Genomic DNA, 23,096 nt, shown 5'->3' with positions numbered 1-23,096 from the left:
ATATATATATATATATATATATATGAAACAGCCCCAACCCATACACAAATAAGTTAATAAAGGCTTGCTTAACAAATAATTTCACTGAAATGCAAAAGAAAAATTTCCACATAGAATTAAATAATAAATTCTAAATCTAAATCTGAATTGTGACTTTAAAATAAATTACAATTACTCAGCATCAATATTCTCATTTCATAAAGGAGAAAGATATTTGTACAATCTCAACCAAGGCATAGCAGTAACAACAAAATATAAGGCAGCCTAAGAAACAGATTTTAATGTTCAAGTTACAAAGTAAAAAATTTATCTGCAACCTAAACTTACTCTAAAGCTTCTCATTAATGACAATGATTGTACTGCTATACTGAGTTGCTACTTTAACCAAGAAAAACTTTATTTACTTAAGAGTTTGAATGAACTTTGTATTGAATCTTTGTCTACCTTCTACTTCTTACCCTCTGCCTACATTCCTCTATGCTAGCAGTTTCTTTGCAAGGACAAACACACACACACACAAAACCACTATTCTTACAAAATACACAAAGCTTAAGTTAACAGAAGAAAAAACACAAAGAAAAAATAAACATACAAAATCTCTATATATTCTGGTTACAATGCCTTTCCCATATTACCCAAATTAAGAACAAGTTGTTCAGAAAAAATACCACATTCAGCTATTACTTGGATGTAGATGATTCCATATAATAACCAAGAGCAGATCTTCCAATTTAGTCCTTAAAAATTCCACCAGCCCTAACCGGTTTGGCTCAGTGGACAGAGCGTAGGCCTGCGGACTCAAGGGTCCCAGGTTCAATTCTGGTCAAGGGCACGTACCTTGATTTCAGGCACAATACCTGTAGGGAGTGTGTAGGAGGCAGCTGATCAATGTTTCTCTTTCATTGATGTTTCTAACTCTCTATCCCTTTCCCTTCCTCTCTGTAAGAAATAAAATTTTAAAAAATTCCACCAAAGTTTGTACCAAGCCTTTGAGAGCAATTATTTTTTTAAAAATTCTTCCTCCTAGAATATTTAAAATATTCTTACCTGTTCAGTAATTGAACTTAAATCATTAGATGAAAAGTCTTCCTCTTCATTTTCAAAAAACTCATAGTAATTTTCCAGAAGTCCAGCCATTATCCTGCTCATTATTTCTTGTTCTTTCAGATCTTCCACATCTGTGTAAATGCTAAGAATAAAAGTCCAAATTGAATTGAGAGTTCTTAAATCAATCACAGGTAAAGACAGAAGACAACCAATGAGACATTTTATAATCTTGAGCAATGTCATCATTCTGTGCCTCAGTTTTCCTATCTGTAAAGCCTACCTAATTTGTACCCTGTTCAAAAAATGCTAGGAAGATTAACCAGATCTAGTATAAAAAATAATGGTGCATCAAGCAACCTATGATTCATGGGAGACAGCATAATGATTCTATTCCACAAACTTTTTAATTAAACAAAAATGATGAAAGAACTTACTGGAAGACATCTGGACCAAAGACAGCAGCCAAAGAGTTTGCAGACCAAATTTCTTCATGATGTGATGCTACATTGGCTAAAAATCTACACAGAAACTTTAACAAACTGTAATTAACAGATGGAAGCTGTTGCAAGAGGAACCTCAACTTTCTTCCAAATTCATCTTCGTTATTATAATCTATAAAACATAATGACAGGTGTTTTTAATGAAGCAAAAGCAAAGCTCAAACATTGTGCCAGGTTCACATTACTCCACCCACATCACCTTTTTTCTGTTAACAATTCAAAACCTCTTCACTTCCTCTACTACAAGCCAAATGCCCTCAGGGTTTTCATTTCACTTATTAAGTGGAAAAGAGGAGTGGAGAAGGAACTCACGCCTTTAATTGTTGAAGGATGTTTTCCTCATCTATTACTCACTGGCCCCAATTCTCTAATTTTTTTTTAAATTCTCATCATATTGTCTCTTGCATGACTATACCAATATTTACAAACTAGTGTAAATTATAAATCAAAATACACTGACCAATACCAGTCAAGTACTAGTGAGTACTAGTCAAGTACTAGTGAGCAAAGAGAAGCAATTTAACCCTAGCTGGTTTGGCTCAGTGGATAGAGTGTCAGTCTGTGGAATGAAGGGTTCCAGGTTCAATTTCGGTCAAGGGCACACGTCCAGATTGCAAGTGCGATGCACACAGGAGACAGTCAATCAATGATTATCTCTCTCTCTCTCTCTCCCCTGCTTTTCTTTCTGAAATCAATAAAAAATACTTTTATTTTATAAAAAGAGAGAAGCAATCTAACCTGATAATAATGTCATACTTTTGACTTGAACAAACGGGGAAACAAAGGAGTGACTTTCTTCTCCCTTGACATCCCAAAATGAACAATCACCATCTTTGGGAACACTAACAGAACTAAATAAAAAGGAATTCCATTTCTCATGTGTTTTTCTCCTCTGAGCTGGTGTTGGCTTCTGTTATGCAAGTGAATTTTCAACTAACAGAAGTAGGCCGTTTTTATCATGTCAAACATGCCAGGGTTGCGGGCTTGTTGCCTGATGTGGGTGGGGCGTGCAAAATGCAGCTGATCAATGGTTCTCTCTCATCATTAATGATTCTGTCTCTCTCTCCCTCTCCCTTACTCTATGAAATCCATAAAAATTCATATTTTTTAAAGTAAATAAAAATAAACCCAATTAAAAAAAATATTTTTCTTGAGGTTCATAAAACTAATTTTAAAATTCTTAGTTGAAAAACTCTTAATAGGTTATGATCATGATAGCAATTCTGTGGGGTGATTGATCACAGGGGCCCCAGATCGATAGCCTGCAGAGGGAGGCCCTGCCCACCTACCACAGTGCTGCCAGCCAGGTGGCCTGGGCCTCCCTCTGCGGGATGATCGTGGGGCGATGGTGGGGCCCCCCAACCAATCACATCACACTGCCTTGGCTGGCCTGGTGCCAGTGTATGTCATAGTATGGTCATCTGGAAGATCGTCCAGATGGTCGTTCTGCTGTTTGGTCGTTCAGTTGATTGCATATTATACTTTTATTATTATAAATGTTACTGTCATACTTTAAATGAATATCAATTAAAATGACAATCCTAGTGACAAACAGCCTCTGATAGTCTCAATGAGTCAATGACTGTATTACCATTTATGATGGGGTCTCTCTTTTCCCAATCCAGCACGGAAAGAGAGATGATCCGGTTCTTCGAGTAGAGGGGCTGGGGATTGAGGAAATATGAAAGAAACAAGATACAAAATGGAAGGGAAAAGCTGAGAATCGGGTAGATGGCAGTCTTCTGAGGGAAAGACAGTGACCCAAAGCTGATACAGCTCTGGGTCATTTATATCCCAAATACCACGGGGTTTCACCAAAACTTAAGATAAAGGGATCTTGGGTGGGCCCAGGTCCTATTGACTCCCTCATTCCTGATGCTAGCCTAAATTTACATATCAAAGTCCACTCATAAAGGTAAGAGTCAGTGCTGATAACACATCTGCCTTTTTGCTAAGATGTGTATCCAAGATGTGGTTTTGCCTATCGCCAGGGTTTCAGCTGACAATAATTAAAGAATGCCCATGTGCCTTTCCAGGGGGCCCTCTGCACCATTAAATTTCATTCCAATTATTCTTTTATAAATTTTCATTCAAGACTGAATATTATCTGATTTTTTTTAATATATTTTATTATTATATTTAATATATTTTTACAGAGAGGAAGGGAGAGAGATAGAGAGCTAGAAAGGTTGATGAGAGAGAAACATCGACCAGCTGCCTCTTGCACACCCCCTACCGGGGATGTGCCCGCAACCAACATACATGCCCCTGACCGGAATCGAACCTGGGACCTTTCAGTCCGCAGACCAACGCTTTACCACTGAGCCAAACCGGTTTCGGCAAGATTTTTGCTAGAAAGTTCTATCAAGCCAGGAATAAATATCCTGTAATAACATCACCACTAAGCAATACCACTGGCTATTATTGGACACTCTGCTACACTTATTACCTTAAATGTATTTTTTCTTTCTTCTTTCCCTATCCTCTTACTCCTTGTTCTTATCTCCTGCCTTCCCTCCTCTTAAACCACTATCTTAGACCAATTATAAAAAGTAAATGTTCCACAGGAATCTGATAAGTTGCCATTCTTGACTAGACCAAAAAGCCCACGTCCCCAAATAGGCACATAAGAAATGAATCTTAGAACTACTATAATTACTGCTTACACATCAAGATTTCTAAAGATAAGGACTCTGAAATTAATGTTAAATGGCTGTTTGATAAGAATCAAATTTTGTTACCTTGAGAAAGCTGCATCAAGTGAATATGCAAACTGCCAGGGATAACAGGTTCAGGAAGTTCTTGAAGGAAAAACCTAAGAAGACTAATAGCTGAGGGAACATCTGCTTCCTTAACCAAATCCACTTCTTCTCCACTGTCGTATCTCTGCCGAAGCCACTCCACTGTCTCAGCATTTCCATTGACTTGAAAAAGTCCTCGTTGCTCCAGACCTCCTACATTAGTTCAAGGCAAAATTAAATAAGCTTCAACTTTAATTACTTGATCATATATTCTCCAATCAACTGAAAATATTCAGACTTTTGGAAAGCCATTCTCTTAGCTCCCCTGACTGGGCTAAACACCTTCAAATTATACTCCCCTAACTGTCTGTCCTGAGGGATATTCTACTTCATCCCACCCCCTATTTTCTTAATATAATTTTATTGACTTCAGAGAGGAAGGGAGAGGGAGAGATAGAAACATCAATGATGAAAGAGAATCATTGATCGACTTCGTCCTACATGCTCCCTAGTGGGGATCAAACTCCCAACCCAAGCATGTGCCCCAATCTCCTGATTCATAGGTCAAAGCTCAACAATTGAGCCACACCAGTTGGGCTATCCCACCCGATATCCATTAAAAATATTCCTAATATTTCCCACACACTAAAATGCTCTACATTGGGCATTTCTGAGTATAAAACACACTAAAATATTAAAAAAAAAAAAAAAAAAAAAAACTTCTATTGTTTTTCCTCATTATATTTTGGACTTTCTATGCTTAAAAAATTTAAAAAAAATCCAAGATCAAAATGGGTTAAGTTGTGTTTATTAAAACAAAGGCTAGCCCTCAAAGTAAGGAAATGTATACCATGTTCCTCAATATAGTCCACAACGTGGCGGACTATGAATGGAACCTCATTGTCTGGATGTCCTCCCTGCTGCAGCTCATCAAGTGGAATTCCAAATATTTTGTTAGCAAGAACGGAGTTGCAGTTACTCAAGGAAGGGGAGGAGCTCTTCCTCATATCTTTTTTGCAGCCAGAAATCAAGCTGTCTTTTCTGCCAAATGAAAAACAACAAAAAAGACTATAATGATTAACAGGTGGCAATATGACTAAATACATTGAAGAAAAAGGCTTTACACCTCAGTGTGTTCTCATCTATTAAATATGTTTCAATTATCAGGCTCACACTAGTATGTTCTACAAATAAAGTTCAATATAATCACCTAAGCATTTTCTCTACTATGCAGGGTTAGGTCTAAATACTAGCACTTGCATATTTATCAAACAATGGCAAAGTTGGTCATTAAACTTAGCAAAGGACATTAATGTCCTAAAGAAGAATTAAAGGGCAAATCTGGCTCAAAGATGGCCTTTACTAACCAAGTTTATTAATGACACAGATAAGAAGCCAAATCCAATCATGTCTGGACTCTCTTATATGAAATTCATATAATCGATTCATTCATAAGCACCCAAATATAAGAGAATCACTTTTACAAGTGATTCTTTTACAAAAATCACTTTTGTAAGTAATGGGCTAATAAAAACAAGATTAACCAGTTCTTATTTCTACATGACAGAGTATGTCTTTATAAACACAGGAAATTTTTCAGTTCTAGACATCAACCTTCAATGAAAATATTATCAATCCTGTTTCATAATTACTCAAAAAAATCTGCACAGCACAGAAAAACTAAGTGATTAGTCTTAACTTTGTAATTGTGATCAGTAAAGAGGCAGTAGGGAAAAAAATGTTTCTAATATCTAAAACATCAAAAACCAATCCCAAGAAAAGTTCATTTTCTAAAAGAAACATATACTGTTGTATATGTGGGAAAGGAGTATTTTTAAAAGAAATAAGGGGGATAAGTGGTGATGGAGACTTGACTTGGGGTAATGAACACACAGTACAGTGTACAGATGATGTGTTGTGAACTGTGCATCTGAAACCTGTACATTTTGGTTAACCAGTATCACCCAGTAAGTTCAACAAAAAATGAAGGGAAAAAAAGCTTTTTCAAAAGTTAATAATGAACAAAATGATACAAACTGCGCTTTTTCATCACCCCAGAGAAACAACTCCTTCTGTACTACAAAAGAATGATAACAAAGCAAAAAATTTAATCTGTTCAATACTCTGAATTTTTTAAATATATATATATATTTTTTTTTTAATTTATTTCAGAAAGGAAAGGAGAGAGAGATAGAAACATCAATAATGAAAGAGAATCATTGATCCACTGCTCCTGCACACCCCCTACTGGGGATTGAGCCTGAAATCTGGGCAGGATCCTTGACCTCCTGGTTCATAGGTCGATGCTCAATCACTGAGCCACACCTGCCAAGGGATATTCTGAAGTTTTTACCAAAATCAAGTCCTTATATACAGTGAGTCCCTCCAAAATGTATACCCACTTTAACAGCTGATAGCTTAATTTTGAAAATAAAATGTCACTTAATAGACACTGCCTTTATAATTATTTAAAGTGTATACATACATTTTTGGGGGGACACCCTACTGATGTACCCACTGGATCAAGAAAGTGTCACAACATGACTAGGAAATGAATCCATCCAACATATAAGAACAGTAGACATTAACTTAGGAACAGCAAAAGGCCGTAAATTTAAATAGTTTTAGACACATAAGATCCATTCTTCAACATATCTGGTACGAGCTAATGACTACAAAAACCTCAAATTAATCATCAAATAGCAGTAATAATAAGTAAACTCCAAAATCTCTGGGGATGATTACCATTTTGAAAAACTTACCTTTGAGTACTTAAACACCTAAGTTTAAAAAACGAATTCTGCACCAGCTACCCTCACTGAGCAAGCATTCTTTTGTCATTTATGGCTGTTTGAGATTATGGCAGAAGATCAGCCTGTAGTTCCTCATTGAAGAAACGCAGAACTCGATCAGTACTTCAGCAATTAATCTAGAAGAAGAAAAAACAATTCTTTTAATTTCCTATAACATCTTTAACTGTGAGAAAAGACTAGAATAAGAAGTGAGGTTCATTTAGGAAGGTTCCTATACTCATTATACTGAAAGGCATTCTTCTGCCTAAGAAATGTATCTGTGACCTATTTAGAGGCAAAATCTTGCACAAAGTTTAAAAGTATGATAGCTAACCAGGGTAAGAATGTTTCTGCTAAAAATAAAGGAACTGCACAGGAGAATCTTTGGCAGCACACATTTTCAGAGATTATACTGTTCAAATAATTCATTTTCCTCACTGGACCCACATTTGCATAGACACCCCACCCAGTTCCATTCCATCCATATATACTCAGAACAAAACATGGAAACACTTTCAGATCAAAGAATGAAAGATAATTTTAAGCTTGAAACTTCACTTTCTTACTTTATTCTTTTCTTTGTATACAACATTTTGTTAGCAAGAACTAGTTACTTCAGCTTTCTGATTTGGAGAGGTAATAGCGCATGTTAGACAAGAGCAATTAATAGAACCAGAAGGGCATGCAGTCAAATATCAACTCCACCATTCTGTAGATGTGACCCTGAACTACTTCCATGTCCCTAAGCCTGGGTTTCCTTATATAACACTACACACTTGTTAAGTTTAACTGAGATAATGCATGCATGTAATACAGAATCAGTTTCCATTCTCTTCTTTGAATAATATTAAAAGACTATAAAATAGGCTGGAGAGAGAGAGGAAGAAGGGAAAAACCTGTTTAGCAATGTTTAATCACCTGTGAATCCTCGTAATCTATTTTAAAATCTTTTAATAAGCTCAGTAAACTACACTGAAGCATTCTGCTTAAGAAACGTTCAGGGTTCAGGTAAGCAGAAAAGCAGAAGAGTATTATCATTTAGTGCAGTTTCGAGGGGAAGGAAAACCACATTCCCACAACAAATCTTTTTTTTATATGTATTTTTATTTCAGAGAGGAAAGGAGGAGGAATGATAGAAACATTGATGGGGGAGAATCATAAACTGGCTGCCTCCTCCTACACATCCCACACTGGGGATCAAGCCTGAAATCTGGGCATATGCCCCGACTGTGGATCAAACCATGACTTCATAGTTCATAAGTCAACGCTCAACCACTGAGCAACACCAGCCAGGCTCACAACTAATCTTTAGTAGATGATTACTTCCAAAACACCCTGAAATGCCTGCTAAAATGTGTAGTCTATTCATCTGAGTAAACAACTTCAAAGTTACAATCATCCCTCCCTCAATATCTACAGGGAATTTGTTATTCCTCCTCAGATAGGAAATCTGAAGATGCTCAAGTCCCATATATAAAACAAGAGGCCTGGTACACGAAGTTCGTGCACAGATGCAGACCCTAGGCCTGGCTAGTGATCAAAGCACAAGTGTCTGATGTGGAAGGGCAGGTCCCAGTTGACTTCTGGGCCCTGGGGAGCACCTGGACCACTGAACCCCACACGCCCCCCTCTGCCTGAGTCCAAGCGCCCACACAGAGAAGCAGTAAGTACTACCAGATGCCGCGGGCCAGGGCACAACGTGGGCCTCTGGGCCTCCCAGTGGTGTTGCACGTAAACGGGCAGGCAGCACACACTCCCCCAGTGGGCCTCGGGCTCTGGTTCCTGCGCAAACCCATGGGGAGCCTGACCAGCCCCTGTGGTCCCAGTGACTGCAGCCCGGGCCATCTAGAAGAGGCCACACAAGCTGCGATCGGAGGCTGCAGGCCAGAGGGGAGGGACCAAGAGATGGTCAATGTACCTCATGGAGACTGGTCACATGGTCGTTCTGGTCGTTACGCTTATGGTTTGCTGGCCTTTTATTACATAGGATTGTTTAGGGAATAATGACAAGGAAAACAGCCTGTACATATTCAGTACCAACCATCATAAGCCTAACTATAATATATATAATAGTACATGGCAGCAACAAAAAAGGTTTTTTTCTCCTAAATACTTTCCATTCACATCTGGATTGAATGCATGAATGAGGAACCCACAGATAGAGAGGGTCAATTATATTGAAGATCCTTTAAAGAAGTTAACTTCAGGGACAAGCTGTTTAATGAACTTACAATTCAGCTTGATGCCATCATAACACAAAGAAAAGGGGGATTTGCTTGATGTACAATAAATGAAGACTCATTAGAAGAGTGTGTCAGAAGCAAATTACATATAATCACTAAAATGGCTACTCATTTAGTGTCCTTAGTGAAATCAGGAACCAGTTATCTCATCCTGTGTTCTCTACTACTCCCAGCCTCTAACTAGACAATCTGAAAAGCATTTTTCCTAAGGTGACACTGGGTAGGAATCTATGAATTCATCATTAAAAAGATCCTTACTACAAGAAAAACAAAAGCAGAAATTTTTCAGCCATTGAGTTTTTCTCCTGAAGAGCATTGACAATGAAGATGAAAACATTAAGTAGCTAATATTAAAAGAGCAGTTCCTGTGTGCCACACAGTTCATGCCCTTTACATGTATCACACAGCTCATGCACTTTACATGTATTAATCGGGTATTATTCTTTTAACCCTTATTTTAATGAGACATTGCTTAGAGATTTATCAATTTACCCACAGTAATCCCAACTGTTAAGGGTCAGAGGCAGAATTTGAACCCAGACAGTTTGAACTGGGTTCAAAGTCTGGCTCTTAAAATCCTTGTTCTTAATCACTATACAAGTTAAAGTACCATAGAATCTCACATTTTATCACTCAAACTGGCCACAAAACATTACATACATTTTAGGAGATCACTTATCCTAGCTTGCTGAAAGGTAATTTAATGAGTGCCATTAGTGACAAGCCCTACTAGTCAATGATTAGTCACTTGAGACCTTTATATAGAGCACACTATTGAGGGCATTCAGACTGCAGTGGCCCAAAATATTTCTTCAACTACAAAATAGTTTTTTACATTACTTAGTCCTGTTCCAGTCCCCTTTACAGAACTTAAATCATGTAAATATTCATTCCACATCTGTAGTGAGTTGAATAGTGGCCCCAAAAATCTCATGTCTACCTAGAACCTCAAATGTGACTATTTGGAAATAGGATCTCTTTTTTTTTTTTTTTTTTAATATATTTTATTGATTTTTTACAGAGAGGAAGGGAGAGGATAGAAAGTCAGAAACATCAATCAGCCACCCCTACTGGGGATGTGCCTGCAACCAAGGTACATGCCCTTGACCGGAATCAAACCCGGGACCCTTGAGTCTGCAGGCCAATGCTCTATCCACTGAGCCAAACCGGTTTCGGCTGGAAATAGGATCTTTATATACGTAATTAATTATCTCAAAAATGAAATCATCATAGTTTTGGGGTGAATCCTATATCCAATGACTGGTGTCCTTATAAGATGACAAGACACACACAAAAAAGGAGGAAAAAAATTAAATTCTGGAGAAACCAAGATGCCGGCATAAGTAAACACTTGAACTTGTTGCCTCACACCACCACTTCAAAACTACAACTAAAAGACAAAACGGACTTCATCCAGAATCACAGGAAGGCTAGCTGAGTGGAAATTCTACAATTAGAAGGAAAGAGAAAAGCACATTGAGACTGGGAGAAGGTATGGAAGTAAACTGCAGAGGTACAGAGGCCCACGCACACACAGGAGAGGGCTAGCAACTGAGTACACAGTTGTCTTTCTCAATCGAAGAGAGACACAAGCTCCAGACTGCTCTGAACTCCAGTTCCAAGTGAGACTCTGGAGACTCAGACTCAAACTCAGACGAGGAGAAACTGGACTGTCTGGCAGCAGGCGAAACTCTAGGGCAGCTTTCTCTCAGAGGTGTCTGCTGCGATTATCAAGGGACACTGAGACCCAGGGACTCCTAGGGCAGGGCTGAGGATCAGCTATTGATGTTTGCTCCACCTGTGGATTCCCTGAGATCCCTTCCTACCCAAGCTGTGTGCAGAGGCTTTTGCATATGAATGTCTTGGCCCTTTACAACCTGAAATTACCCAACAAACTGCAGGTGGGTCAGAGAGACCCAGAACATCCAAAAGAAGGCCCAAGGCCCCACAGCAGCTTGCACTGCTTCACAGCTGGGCCTCATCAGGGCACCTCCAAATCCCAAACAAAAAGGAATCTACAGATCTCTCTGTAGCTCCTGTTGGGTGGCCTCAGGCAGAGGCTAAATTAGCACTTCCTTAGAGATCCAAGAGCCAGTTACCCAATAGTCAGAGTGGGACCATCCAGATTACAACTCCTCAGATCCATAAGTGACACACTCAGGGGGCAGACTCAGTGAGCACCAAAGCTCCACTGAAGCAAGTCTTGCCCCATGAGGGTGTCTCCAGCACAGAAGTTCTCCCATCATAAACACATCTGATTCTCACAGCCAACTGGCCTGGAGGTCAATTCCTCCCTGTGATACCAATAACAATCAAGGCTTAACTACAACAAGACTGTGCACACAGACCACAAAGGGGTGCACCAAGAGTGTCCACCTCAGGTAACTGGAAAGGCTGAGCCACTGGCCCATATAGGACACCTAGCACACAAAGCCACTCTATCAACACAGGGAAGCAGCCAAAATGTAGAGACAAACAGGTCACGGAAGAAATGGAGGAAAGCAAACTACTGGATATAGAGTTCAAAACCATGGTTATAAGGTTTTTCAAGAATTTTCTAGAAATCACCAATAAATTTAGCGAGACCTTCGAGGATATGAAAAAGGACCAACTAGAAATTAAACATACACTGACTGAAATAAAGAATAATATACAGAGATCCAACAGCAGATTAGAGGATCGTAAGAATCAAGTCAAAGATTTAAAATATGAAGAAGCAAAAAAACACCCAACCAGAAAAAAGAATCCAAAAAGTTGAAGATAGTGTAAGGAGTCTTTGGGACAACTTCAAATGAACCAACATCAGAATTATGGGGGTACCAGAAGCAGAGAGAGAACAAGATACTGAAAACCTATTGAAGAAATAATGACAGAAAACTTCCCCCGTCTGGTGAAAGAAATAGACTTACAAGTCCAGGAAGCACAGAGGACCATACCAAGACACATCATACCGGTAATTAAAATGCCAAGGGCAAAAGACAAAAAGAGAATCTTAAAAGCAGCAAGAAAAAAACAGTCGATTATCATTTTATACATAAAGCCACCTATAATAAGAGCAGTCAGTATCTGCCGCCCTAACCTATTTGGCTCAGGGGATAGAGCATCAGCCTGCGGACTGAAGGGTCCCAGGTTCGATTCCAGTTAGGGCATGTGCCTTGGTTGTTGTGGTCACATCTCCAGTAGGAGGTGTGCAGGACGCAGCTGATCAATGTTTCTCTCTCATTTATGTTTCTAATTCTCTAACCCTCTCCCTTCCTCTCTGTAAAAAAAAATAAAATAAAAATCAATAATATATATATATATATATATATATATATATATATATATATATATATATTTTAAAGATGGAATAGTTTGTCTCCTTCAATGAGGCCATTTATTCACATAAATGTCCATCAATTTTAAAAAAAAGAACAGTATATGCCAAGATAAATGACATTTTCATGTGAAAAAGTTCTACCTTCAAACTCAATAGAAATAAACAAATTGCTTTGTCCAAAATGCTTTTGACAAAATAGGATACAATTTACATATAGAAGTTTAAAAGAGCTACCTCAAAATTGCTAAAGATGACCCCCAAAAAAACTCTTATCACTAACATACAAAGAGAGAAGAGCCAAGAGGGAACTAGGTCTCGAAGATGGTGAGCTGTGGGAACAGAGATTTAAATTTGTAGACAAGTGCTGTGTCTAACTATAAATCAGTGAACCAAAGCTTAAGGAAAATAAATTTACCCCTGCTCCATACATTCAGCTTTTCACTGGTACCCTCTGAACAATGCGCCAAAGCAAATGAAAAGGCACCTCTTTCATTCTAACTGAATAAGGATGGTACTTCAAAAGTTACCAATATGCTAAGTCGGTGGTTCCTTCCTGGCCTGAGAAATTGTCAAGGCATTAATTTGTCTGAGATCCTTAACAGTACACCAAGCAAACAGAAAGGTTGAACACATCTCAACAGCACATAAACTGATCTGTCAAGTGTTCATAGATGCTATTGGGTTAGGAAAACACAAGTCATTTAAATTATTATTAAGACTCATATTGACTTGACTTTTAAGTAATTTATCAAAGTATAAGTAAGAATTCATTAGTAGAATGTTTTTAAATTAAAGAGAGCTCTAACACTCAAAAGTTTAGGAATGCCTTTGCCTAAAAAGAAAAAAGGAAGTATAAAGATTTCTTGCAAATCCTATGCCTGAGGATTTTTTCACTTAAACATACTATCTTTTTAATACATTTTTATTGATTTCAGAGGAAGGAAGAGGGAGAGATAGAAACATCAATGATAAGAGTCACTGATGGACTGCCTCCTGCAGTACTTTTACATTAAAAACAAACAGAAACATAAATTTCAATTCTCTCTCTCTCTCTCTCTCTCTCTCTCACACACACACACACACACACTCTCTCTCTCTCTCTCTCTCTCTCTCTCTCTCTCTCTCTCTCTCCCTCTCTCCCTCTCCCCCCCCCCCCTCTCTCTCTCTCAATAGGTCATCTGCCTATCCAAAGTGCCAGTACCTCACTTTTGACGTCAGCGACCCAGAGCACTGGTTCTCCAACTTCATCTGGGATTGGAGAGGGGTTTATTCAAAGTAAGTTTACAATTGTGAATACAGTAAACAGTTTATTCTTGGATTATTATTTATTAACTGTTGTATTATTCTTTATGTGAGAATAATACAATAATAATATAAACCTACTTTTGTCCCACCCTTTATAGAATGCAAAACCACAAGCATTCAGGTGACTGTAATACATATAAAATTTTAAGAACCTCTGGCATACAGGATAAACTATAAACTCCATTGCATGGTCTATAAGTATGTCATCTACCAGTAAAATTTCCTTTCCTGCTATTCCTCCACCTGAATGGACTCTTCAACAATAAATACTTAACTAGTTGAAGCTCAGACAGGTTTTGCACATACTGTTTTCTGTACTTGGAACCCTAACTCAACATCATGACCAACCCCATCTTGTTCAACAAACTTACACTGATCTTCAAAAGTCTCAACTCCAGGCCTCAGCCCGAGTACTGAAGGGTCCCAGGTTCGATTCTGGTCATGGGCACATGTCTGGGTTGTGGGTTCTACCCCCAGTGTGGGGCGTGCAGGAGTCAGCCAATCGATGATTCTCTCACAACACTGATGTTCCTACCTCTCCTCCCTCTCCCTTCCTCTCTGAAATTAATAAAAATATTTTTAACTAAATTAATTTTGTTTTAAAGTCTCAACTCCAACTTCCTGTCAAACCTTCCCTTACTTCCTGGGACAGACAGTTCTTTCACCTTTTCAGCGGTCACCTCACACAACAGAAGACAGGAGCCATGTCATTTCACCTTGTATCACCAAAGCCCTCACACAATGCCTGACACATGATTTAAATTTTTTAACATATGCTGAATGAAGACGTGAGAGGCAAATAATGCTGGCTATTCAATGTATGTAATACTTTCAACAATGAAGATTAAAAGGACAAGTAAACAGGTTAAAAAAAAGAAGAAGAATGCTAGAAGCAGGCACTAGTCCCCTTTTACATGTATTGTAAGTCTCAAATCACTTGGCTAAACTTCAAAATTTGAAATGGTTATGCTAGAATGTGCCACTGGATCTAACTGCAAATCTTTCTAATGAAAGTCTTTCAAAAACCAGAACATTAATATAAGCATCATTACAGGGCAAAATATTTACTCACATTTGCTTAGAAACCAGCCATAATTCTGATTCAAAAAGCCAGGGACAACATGTGGTACCTGGGGTTAGCCTCCAAAATTAGATAAAAGAAATTTCCTCAAAGGATGACCTCCTGAGATATCCGTCAGATCTAGAGTTCTACATGGTTCACATATCAGTACATTAAAAAACAAAATAAAAAACAGGAAAAAGTTTACTCTTACTTATGCAAGCATAAAGAAAGGTGACACTTTAAATGCTTGTCAAACCTATAATGTTCTATGGCTAGATGGCCCCCAAAAGATTCCCTTTCACCACTTAATATCACTGGTCTGCTAATTTAGCATTATTTTCTATTAAGTCAAAGTGAATATCTGCTAAATTAGCTCTTCCCACTAGGTATTAGCAAAACGAGGTTCCTTTTTTTAAAGTACACGATTTTATTGTATATGCATAATAGAGAACACATTATTATGTTATGTGTGTGCATAATCGTACTTTTTACAAATGTACTCTTCAAGACTCCTCTATTCTAGTAACCTTTCACCTCTTCTCCATTGAAATCATGCACATCAAGGGCCCACTTAGCCCCATGGTCAGCAAACTGCGGCTCTCGAGCCACATGCAGCTCTTTGGCCCCTTGAGTGTGGCTCTTCCACAAAATACCATGGCCTGGGCGAGTTTATTATGAAGAAGTAGCGTTAGAAGAAGTTTAAGTTTAAAATTTTTGGCTCCTAAAAGAAATTTTAATCGTTGTACTATTGATATTTGGCTCTATTGACTAATGAGTTTGCCGATCACTGGCTTAGCCCAATGAGTAATGTCTTAAGGGACCAGTTTATCATTTCTTATAGCTCACTAATACAAAACTACAATGAACTTCATTTTATAAGGGATATTAAGGGTAATTGAACAATTTGTTCTAGCCAAATGAATCCCTTGAAATCAGAACATTTCTCTTTTTGCACAGATGTATAAAACCTGCTCTGGGGAAAAGGAAGGAAGCTGGAATATGAACAAAAAAATATTACACTTATTTGTATATCTGTCTTCTCCACTAGATTGTGAACTTTGAGTTCAAAAAAGTATAGCTATAGCAATTTATACTATTTCTCCAATACTGAAGTTAGTGGACAATAAAGAGGGAAGCCATACAGACAAAGATTATTCATAAATGACCAAAGTAGTCATTTTATTGGAGAAAAACATTTCCACCATTTTCTCTGTCCTAAAACAATGGCATTCTAACAAAATAAAATAAAAATTTACGCCGAAACCGGTTTGGCTCAGTGGATAGAGCATCAGCCTGCAGACTCAAGGGTCCCAGATTCGATTCTGGTCAAGGGCATGTACCTTGGTTGCGGGCACATCCCCAGTAGAAGGTGGGCAAGAGGCAGCTGATCGATGATTCTCTCTCATCGATGTTTCTAACTCTCCACCCCTCTCTCTTCCTCTCTGTAAAAAAATCAATAAAAAATATTAAAAATAAAAGTAAAAAAAGAAAAGAAAATTTACTTCACCCAATGAAGAATTTTATGACACTGTGTTATGCCTTCCTACCATCTTCCCAAGGACTGAAACTGTCACAGATCCCTAATTAGTGACACAAGTAAATTGGAGAAAATACCCAGTTTATAGGGGTAGGGGCATTTATTTTATTTGTTGTTGAGAGAGAGAGAGACAGAGAGAGAGAGAGAGACAGACAGAGACAGAGAGAGACAGAGACAGAGAGACACATCGATTTGTTGTTCCACTTATTTACACATTCACTAATCAATTCTTTTATGTGCCCAGACCAGGCTTCAACCTGCAAGGGGATCCAACTGCAACCTTGGGAGTATCAGGACCTGGCTCTAACCAACTCAACTACCCAGCCAGGGCTCTGTCCCAGTTTTAAAAGCAGCACAGATTAAGGAAGAAGGGGCTCCAGTGGATATAACAAATGATGACCAGTTCATTCAATTCCATTCAACAAGTACCAAATGCATAGACCTGTGAGAACCCGGGCCATCAAGTACAGCAAGATAACAAAAAGGAAAGATGACGAGAAAAGTAGCCTCACATTAACCCAGAAAGTCACTTAATTCAAAACTATCCTTTCATGTCTGCCTTTTTAAAACTAAGTGCATCCCATTATTTAATGTTCACAGTCAGCAATACTGTGGTTCCGGTTGCCATTTCTACATTATCAGAACTTGAAAGTAAAATAAGGACCCAATACTTTAATGGAGACTTCTTGTTTTCCTTAAAATATTAGACGGCCTAATGGGGAACCGAATGCAGTTCTGCAACTTTCTAAAAGTCAACTTTGTTTTTAACTGATTAAAAACAAACAAACAAACAAAAAGTTCACAAATTCCCACTGGGCAAGTGTGCCAACCGATTCAATTTTCTATAACCTTGTCTGGAAACCAGGCCCCCGCTGGCCTGACCTGTGCACGGCGCATTCTACACAAGTCCGCGGGGGCCGATAGCCTCATATAGCCTCCGAGCGATTTAAGGAAGTCAGCAATCGCTCATCTCACGTGATCTTTATAAGGGGCGCAGTTGAGCCAGGAATGAGCCACACACTCTTTTCTGCATCAACTTCGCTGCCCGGCGTAGAGGAAGTGGGCCGAGGGCGGCTCAGGGCCGGCGGGCAGGAGGGGCCAGCACACCGATGTGGGCCGCGGGGCCCTCTCCTATCTCGGAGGAGCTGGAAGGCGAGGCGGGCACACCGCTCGCGCGCACTGCAGCGGCTGAAGACCGAACGAGGGCTGCCCGGTACACACCCACTGCCGGGGGCACGACTTCCCCGGCTTTCCCTCGAGGAGAAAGCGGGGCGGGGGGGGGGGCCTCTCCACGAAATGCCCCACCTGCAGGAACTGCCCAGGGGCTCCAGCACCCCGACCTGCACCGCCCCGGAGCCCGCGCGGGTGGGACTAGCGCGGGTGGGCGGCCGGGAGGGGGGGTTTGGGGGGGAGTGAGCCGCGGTGACCGGAGGCCCGGCGCATGCGCAGACAGGGCACCCGCCCGTTCGCTTACCGTTGGAACCGCGACGCCCCGTTCCCCGGCCGCGGCCGCTTGTCCAGGACCCGCGGGGACGGGAGGAGGACGAGAACGGAGGCCTCGAGCGAGTCCGCGGCCGGCGTGCCTCTCCCGAAGACGGCCGCTGTGGAGGGCCTAAAGCGGCGGCTGAGGCACCGGGCCAGCCCGATAAGCGACCCCCGGATGTCCCCGGCGGTGGCGGTGGCGGTGGCGGAGACGCGGGAGAAGGGCGGGGGCGGCGGCGGCGGCGGCGGAGGCGGCAGCGGAGGCGCAGAGCCGCCCTAACGGCAAGCGGAGGAGAGCTGAGGGCGGAGGGCGGGCAGCGGCCGGGCCGGATGTGACGTACGCGCGGGGCGGGGCGGGGCGGGGCGGCCCGCGGGAGGGGCGGAAGTGGGGGGCGCTGGCGAGCGCGCCTGGAGGGCGGGGATACCCTGGCCTCCAGCCGCAGGCTTGCAGTCTGCGGGCTTTAAAAACGCGTTGCTTCTCCCGAATTCAGGCCCCGGATTCGGGTGCGAGCAGCGGGGCGCGGGCCTGCGGGCGGTGTCTGGGGCTCCTCGGTCTGGGGAGGGGCTGTAGGAAGGATAAAGGACCGGTCGTCCGGAAGACCGAGGTCGCGCCCGGTTTCTGCGGAGAGGGTCGTGCCCCCCTGCACAGGCCGGAATGACCTGGGTGCCCTTGTCCACGTGAGGAGCGCCGAGCCCGTCACCGAAAACCGCCTGGCGGACGGAGGCGGTGACTCACGTCCCGGTTCCCAGAACCCGGGGGGTTAGGTCGGCGACCATGCCCGCCCCCCACCGCGCCTCTTCACCTAAGGCCATGGCCCAGACTTGAGAGAGCACAGATGCCTCTGATGCCCACAGTCTGAGAATATGACAGTCGATAGGCAACGTGTTCGCAGGGAGCTTTCTATACCAAACCAGGATTTGAGAGGCAAACCTGAAATAAGAAGCACGGGGCGCTCTCTGAGCCTGCGGAGTCTGATCTAAGTTGCAGTTCCCACAGGCTCACAAAGGTTTGCATATTCGGCCAACCTGCTTTGCTTTTTAGTCTGTTTAGGGCTTTAGATGTTCCATGGAGGAGAACGCCGTGTTCTGCCTTTGGACTCCCTGCCAGTGGGTAGATCCACACCTACACAAAGAATTCTGGGTGTCTGTAGAAATATAAAGCACCACGATTCGATTGTCCCCTACCTGCCTCAGCTGGAAGTCAGTAACCTGGAGGATGTAAAACAAAGTACCCTCATAGAACTTGAGACAAGATTAAAAAAAAAAAAAAAAAGTCACCCTATGAGATGATCTGTAAATGTGTTACAGAGGCCAGGGCGGTTGCCAACTTTCATCAGTCCCTACGTGTCATATGCCCAGGTGATGCTGTCATAAAAGAAGGGTGGGGTCCGTAAAGAGTCTAGAACTGAAGAATCTGAATAAGAATGCATTGTGAGCTCCCACTCTGTCCAGGAGAAAGGTTCCTGATTCTAATAACCAGGAACAATACTCATGATCAGGACGGTTAAAAAACTTAATTCGGATCCAGTCACACAATCAACAAATATTTACTGAGTGTTTACTGTGTTTTAGTCTCTTGGGATAATTTAGCAAATAAGATTCCTGCCTATTTGGGGTTTATCTCTAGCAAACTTAAATTCTGAATACTCTTTAAGAACATATAATGGCCCCTACTGTGATTCCACACTCATCAAGTAGTCTTCCCACCCCTCAAGGGGTCTCAGAGTAAATTAGCACACCCAGAGAGAAACAACTGTCCAAGGCACGTGGCTGGTTCTGGTTGTACTAACTACACAGTCTTTCTCAATAAATTCACATAATCAGGCTCTGTTCACTGGGTTGAATTATAGAGTTGTTTTATCCCAATTAATTTCCCAGAGCCTGATTAGGTTTGAGTGAAGTGAAATCTAAGTTACTGAATCTGCCAAACTGAGGACCAGACAGATCCTGGTTTCATAGAAGCCCAATCAGGATGCAGCCTATGCAGTCAGCTTTGCGTCTCTCTTTAAACATCTTAAATGGAAGCTTTACCTGTGATTTCATGCTTGAAGAACAGGAGCAAAATAATTGCTCCTAAAGCTTAATCATAATCTAGTAAAAATCCCAAGAGAGTAAATTGTTAGAGTAAAAATCCTCCTGAAACTGCCCCGCCTATGGAACTTAGGCTCCTGCTGACATAACTGACTGTAATATGTACTTTATTCCGAGTGTGAAACCCAAGACTTTAATTTCCCAGAGAACAAGACTCCCTCGCATTTATGTGCCCTACTCTCAACATATGGGATCTCAAAAAAAACAAATGAATTGCTTTAATGATCATTTTCCTTTATAAAACTCAAGAACATGTTTTTGGAAGACGTTTTTTTCCAGATCTTACTTTATAATAGGTAACCAGTATGTTTAACATACTGTTTTTAACTTTCAAAAACAAGACAGAATATGTTTTTATCTGTTGCCATCCCTTTATACCTGTGCAGGGGAAGTAGATCTGTCATACACCCAATTCAGTAATAGAAAGTCCTTGGGTCATTGAGTAGCAAAGAGTAAAACTTTTCCCTCTTATCCAGCTAGGCTCAGCTGGCTCACTCCTTGCTGTGGAGACCAGCATGCCTGGTCTGTCTTGCTCTCTTCTAGCTTACCAGACCCAAAGACAGGGAGAGAGAGGAAAAGAAAGGGAACCAGGAAAAATCTGAACTTATTTAGGAAGCGGCAGTAAAATGTTTTGTCCAAACTAAATTAGTGTGACTATTTTCCAACAGATGGAAATGAAGTTTCTGGACCAGCACGTATTTCTGATGGTGCTGTCTGGGGCAGCTCTGGATGGCTGACCCATAGCTGGCCCACGTGAAGCTCTCACGTGCTTCTTATCCAAACGGACTTGGGAGTACAGGCTAGTCCCAGTTCAGCTTCAGTATTCCTCTGCTACTAAAATACCTGCCAGTCCTCCTCTTGTCCTCTATATTTTCCTGGCAGGAGTAGACTCAGATCCACTCTGCCGCTCGAACTGCAAAAGACACAATTCCATTTTAGGCTCTTCTCAGCTTGAGGTAAGAGGCAGGCTGGCATCTGAGGTAAGATCAATCATAGCATACTGGCAACAGTCTCAAAAGGAAAACTCAATATTTTCACTTGGCTTTTTATAACTTACTATAAGAAATTAGACTATTTACCTGATTTTGTCTAAAACCTCTCATTTCTAGGGCAAGTCCATTTCATAACTAACTTTAGTGAAATTTTTGGGGAGGTAGGGAAAAATTGTTGGGTATTTTGGTCCGGTTCTCAACTAGGATAATTTTTTTTTTTTTTTTTTTTTGGTCATGTCTAGAGACTTCTTGGTTATCAAAACTCAGAAGAAGCTATTGATATTAGCATCTTATGGGTAGAGGTCAAATAAGCTGCTAAACATTCTACAATTCACAGGACAGCCTTTCCTATAAGATAGGGGTGTCGAACTCAATCAGAGAAGGGGCCAAAATCTAAAATCCAGCCTAAATCGCGGGCCGAATGGTTTACTGAACAGTCATAAACTGTCATTGTGATGGAAACGCAGCGGAGTGCAGTGATGACAGCGCGGTGCGGGCCACATTGCAAGGCCTGGCGGGACGGATTTGGCCCGCAGGCCTTGTGTTTGACACGTGCTATAAGGAATTATCTTGCTGAAAATGTAACTTCAATTTCTACACTATGGAATTTCTACACTTGACAGTCACTATGAGCATACTTCAAAAGTACATCACTTTTTCTTCTTTTCTCCTATGAATTCTTTATCTGTAGATATAGAAGTTACATTTTAACATATAATTAGTGTAAAAAACAGCATTTCAGATATACGTTTGGCCAGGATAAGAAGTGACTGGTATGATTATAAGTCTTCCTCTGGAGGGGAGACCTGCCAGGATAATTATTATTTTGTTTTTTTATAATGAGACCACTCGTTTATTATAAATACTGGTGATATCAGAATGAAGAAAATTAAATTTCTCACTGCCAAGAAAATTATTACTTGAGGTGATATTTTTATAGCCCAGGGAAACAAACATTTAACCCAACTTATCTGAGCAGAGGTTAATGCTTCTCAGAAATCAAGTCATGAGTCAAATCACCAGGGAAGGAATATATATTTGGTGCAACCCCAGACCATGTCCTAGATATCAGAAAGGATTTCGGTATGCCTGCCTCCCCAGAGTCACCAGTGTCTGGAATGAGACATGAAGTCAGGGAGTAGCTCTGTCTTTGCAGTCAGTCACTTTACAACTAATACCCTTATTATTCAAAGAGAATGCAAATGGCCTGGCCAGCATGGCTCAGTGGTTGAGCATCAACCTATGAACAGGAGGACATGGTTCAATTCCCCGTCTGGACACATGCCCAGATTGTGGGCTCAGTCCCCAGTGTGGGGCATGTAGGAGGCAGCCGATCAATGATTCTCTCTCATCATTGATGTTTCTATCTCTCTCTTCCTCTCCCTTCCTCTCTAAATCAATAACTATACATATTAAACACACACACACACAGAATGCAAATGGACTTCTTCCCCCCAGCTCCTCATCCTTGATTAGTGTGAATTTAGCTCTTCGAGATGTAGAAGGATGTTGAGCCAATCTCTTGTGCCATCAATAAGGAAACTTTCATTATTCATGTGTCTTCCTCTCACTTACTGGTCTCATCTCTGCCCAAGGCTATTTGTTCAGGAGTTCAGGAGGCTGCTATTATCTTTTTTTTTTTTTTTCCTTTTTAAAAAAAAAAATATCTCACCCAATAATATTTTTTTCCATTGGTTTTTAGTGAGAGTGAAAGGGAGAAAGGGGGAGAGAGAGACAGAGAAACATTCATGTGACAGAGACACATCAATTGGTTGCTTCCTAACCACGCACCCCAACGGGGCCTGGGGAGGGACCCTAAACCCAGGTATGTGCCCTTGGCTAGAAATTGAACCTGGGATCCTTTGGTCCGCAGGCCAACACTCTATCCACTGAGACAAACCAGCTAAGGCTCCATTTATTTTTAAATGAAAACCAAGACACACACACACCCCCCTCTCAACTCTTGGTGCTGTTTTTAAAAATC

The 23,096-nt window shown here is 40.9% G+C and overlaps 1 protein-coding gene across 14 annotated transcripts in view; it reads right to left on the bottom strand.

Annotated features, from left to right (window-relative positions):
* FAM13B (family with sequence similarity 13 member B) overlaps positions 1-18,161 on the bottom strand; it is a 58,808-nt gene extending 40,647 nt beyond the window's left edge. For 12 of the 14 annotated variants that reach the window (XM_036423280.2, XM_036423284.2, XM_036423287.2 and 9 more), the window contains exons 1-6: positions 18,022-18,161; positions 7,051-7,217; positions 5,139-5,329; positions 4,289-4,501; positions 1,482-1,659; positions 1,048-1,189 (exon numbers count right to left, since the gene is read on the bottom strand). In XM_036423280.2, coding sequence (XP_036279173.1) covers positions 1,048-1,189; positions 1,482-1,659; positions 4,289-4,501; positions 5,139-5,295 — 690 coding nt within the window. In that variant the 5' untranslated portion in view covers positions 5,296-5,329; positions 7,051-7,217; positions 18,022-18,161. The remainder of the gene's footprint in view (positions 1-1,047; positions 1,190-1,481; positions 1,660-4,288; positions 4,502-5,138; positions 5,330-7,050; positions 7,218-18,021) is intronic. The other 2 variants (XM_036423293.2, XM_036423297.2) reach the window with 2 other exon arrangements.
* Positions 18,162-23,096: the final 4,935 nt, after the last annotated feature.

The sequence above is a fragment of the Pipistrellus kuhlii genome, unplaced genomic scaffold (assembly GCF_014108245.1).
Source record: "Pipistrellus kuhlii isolate mPipKuh1 unplaced genomic scaffold, mPipKuh1.p scaffold_m20_p_8, whole genome shotgun sequence".
NCBI classification, from domain to species: Eukaryota; Metazoa; Chordata; class Mammalia; order Chiroptera; family Vespertilionidae; genus Pipistrellus; species Pipistrellus kuhlii.
This window is presented reverse-complemented; position numbering and strand designations above follow the sequence as displayed.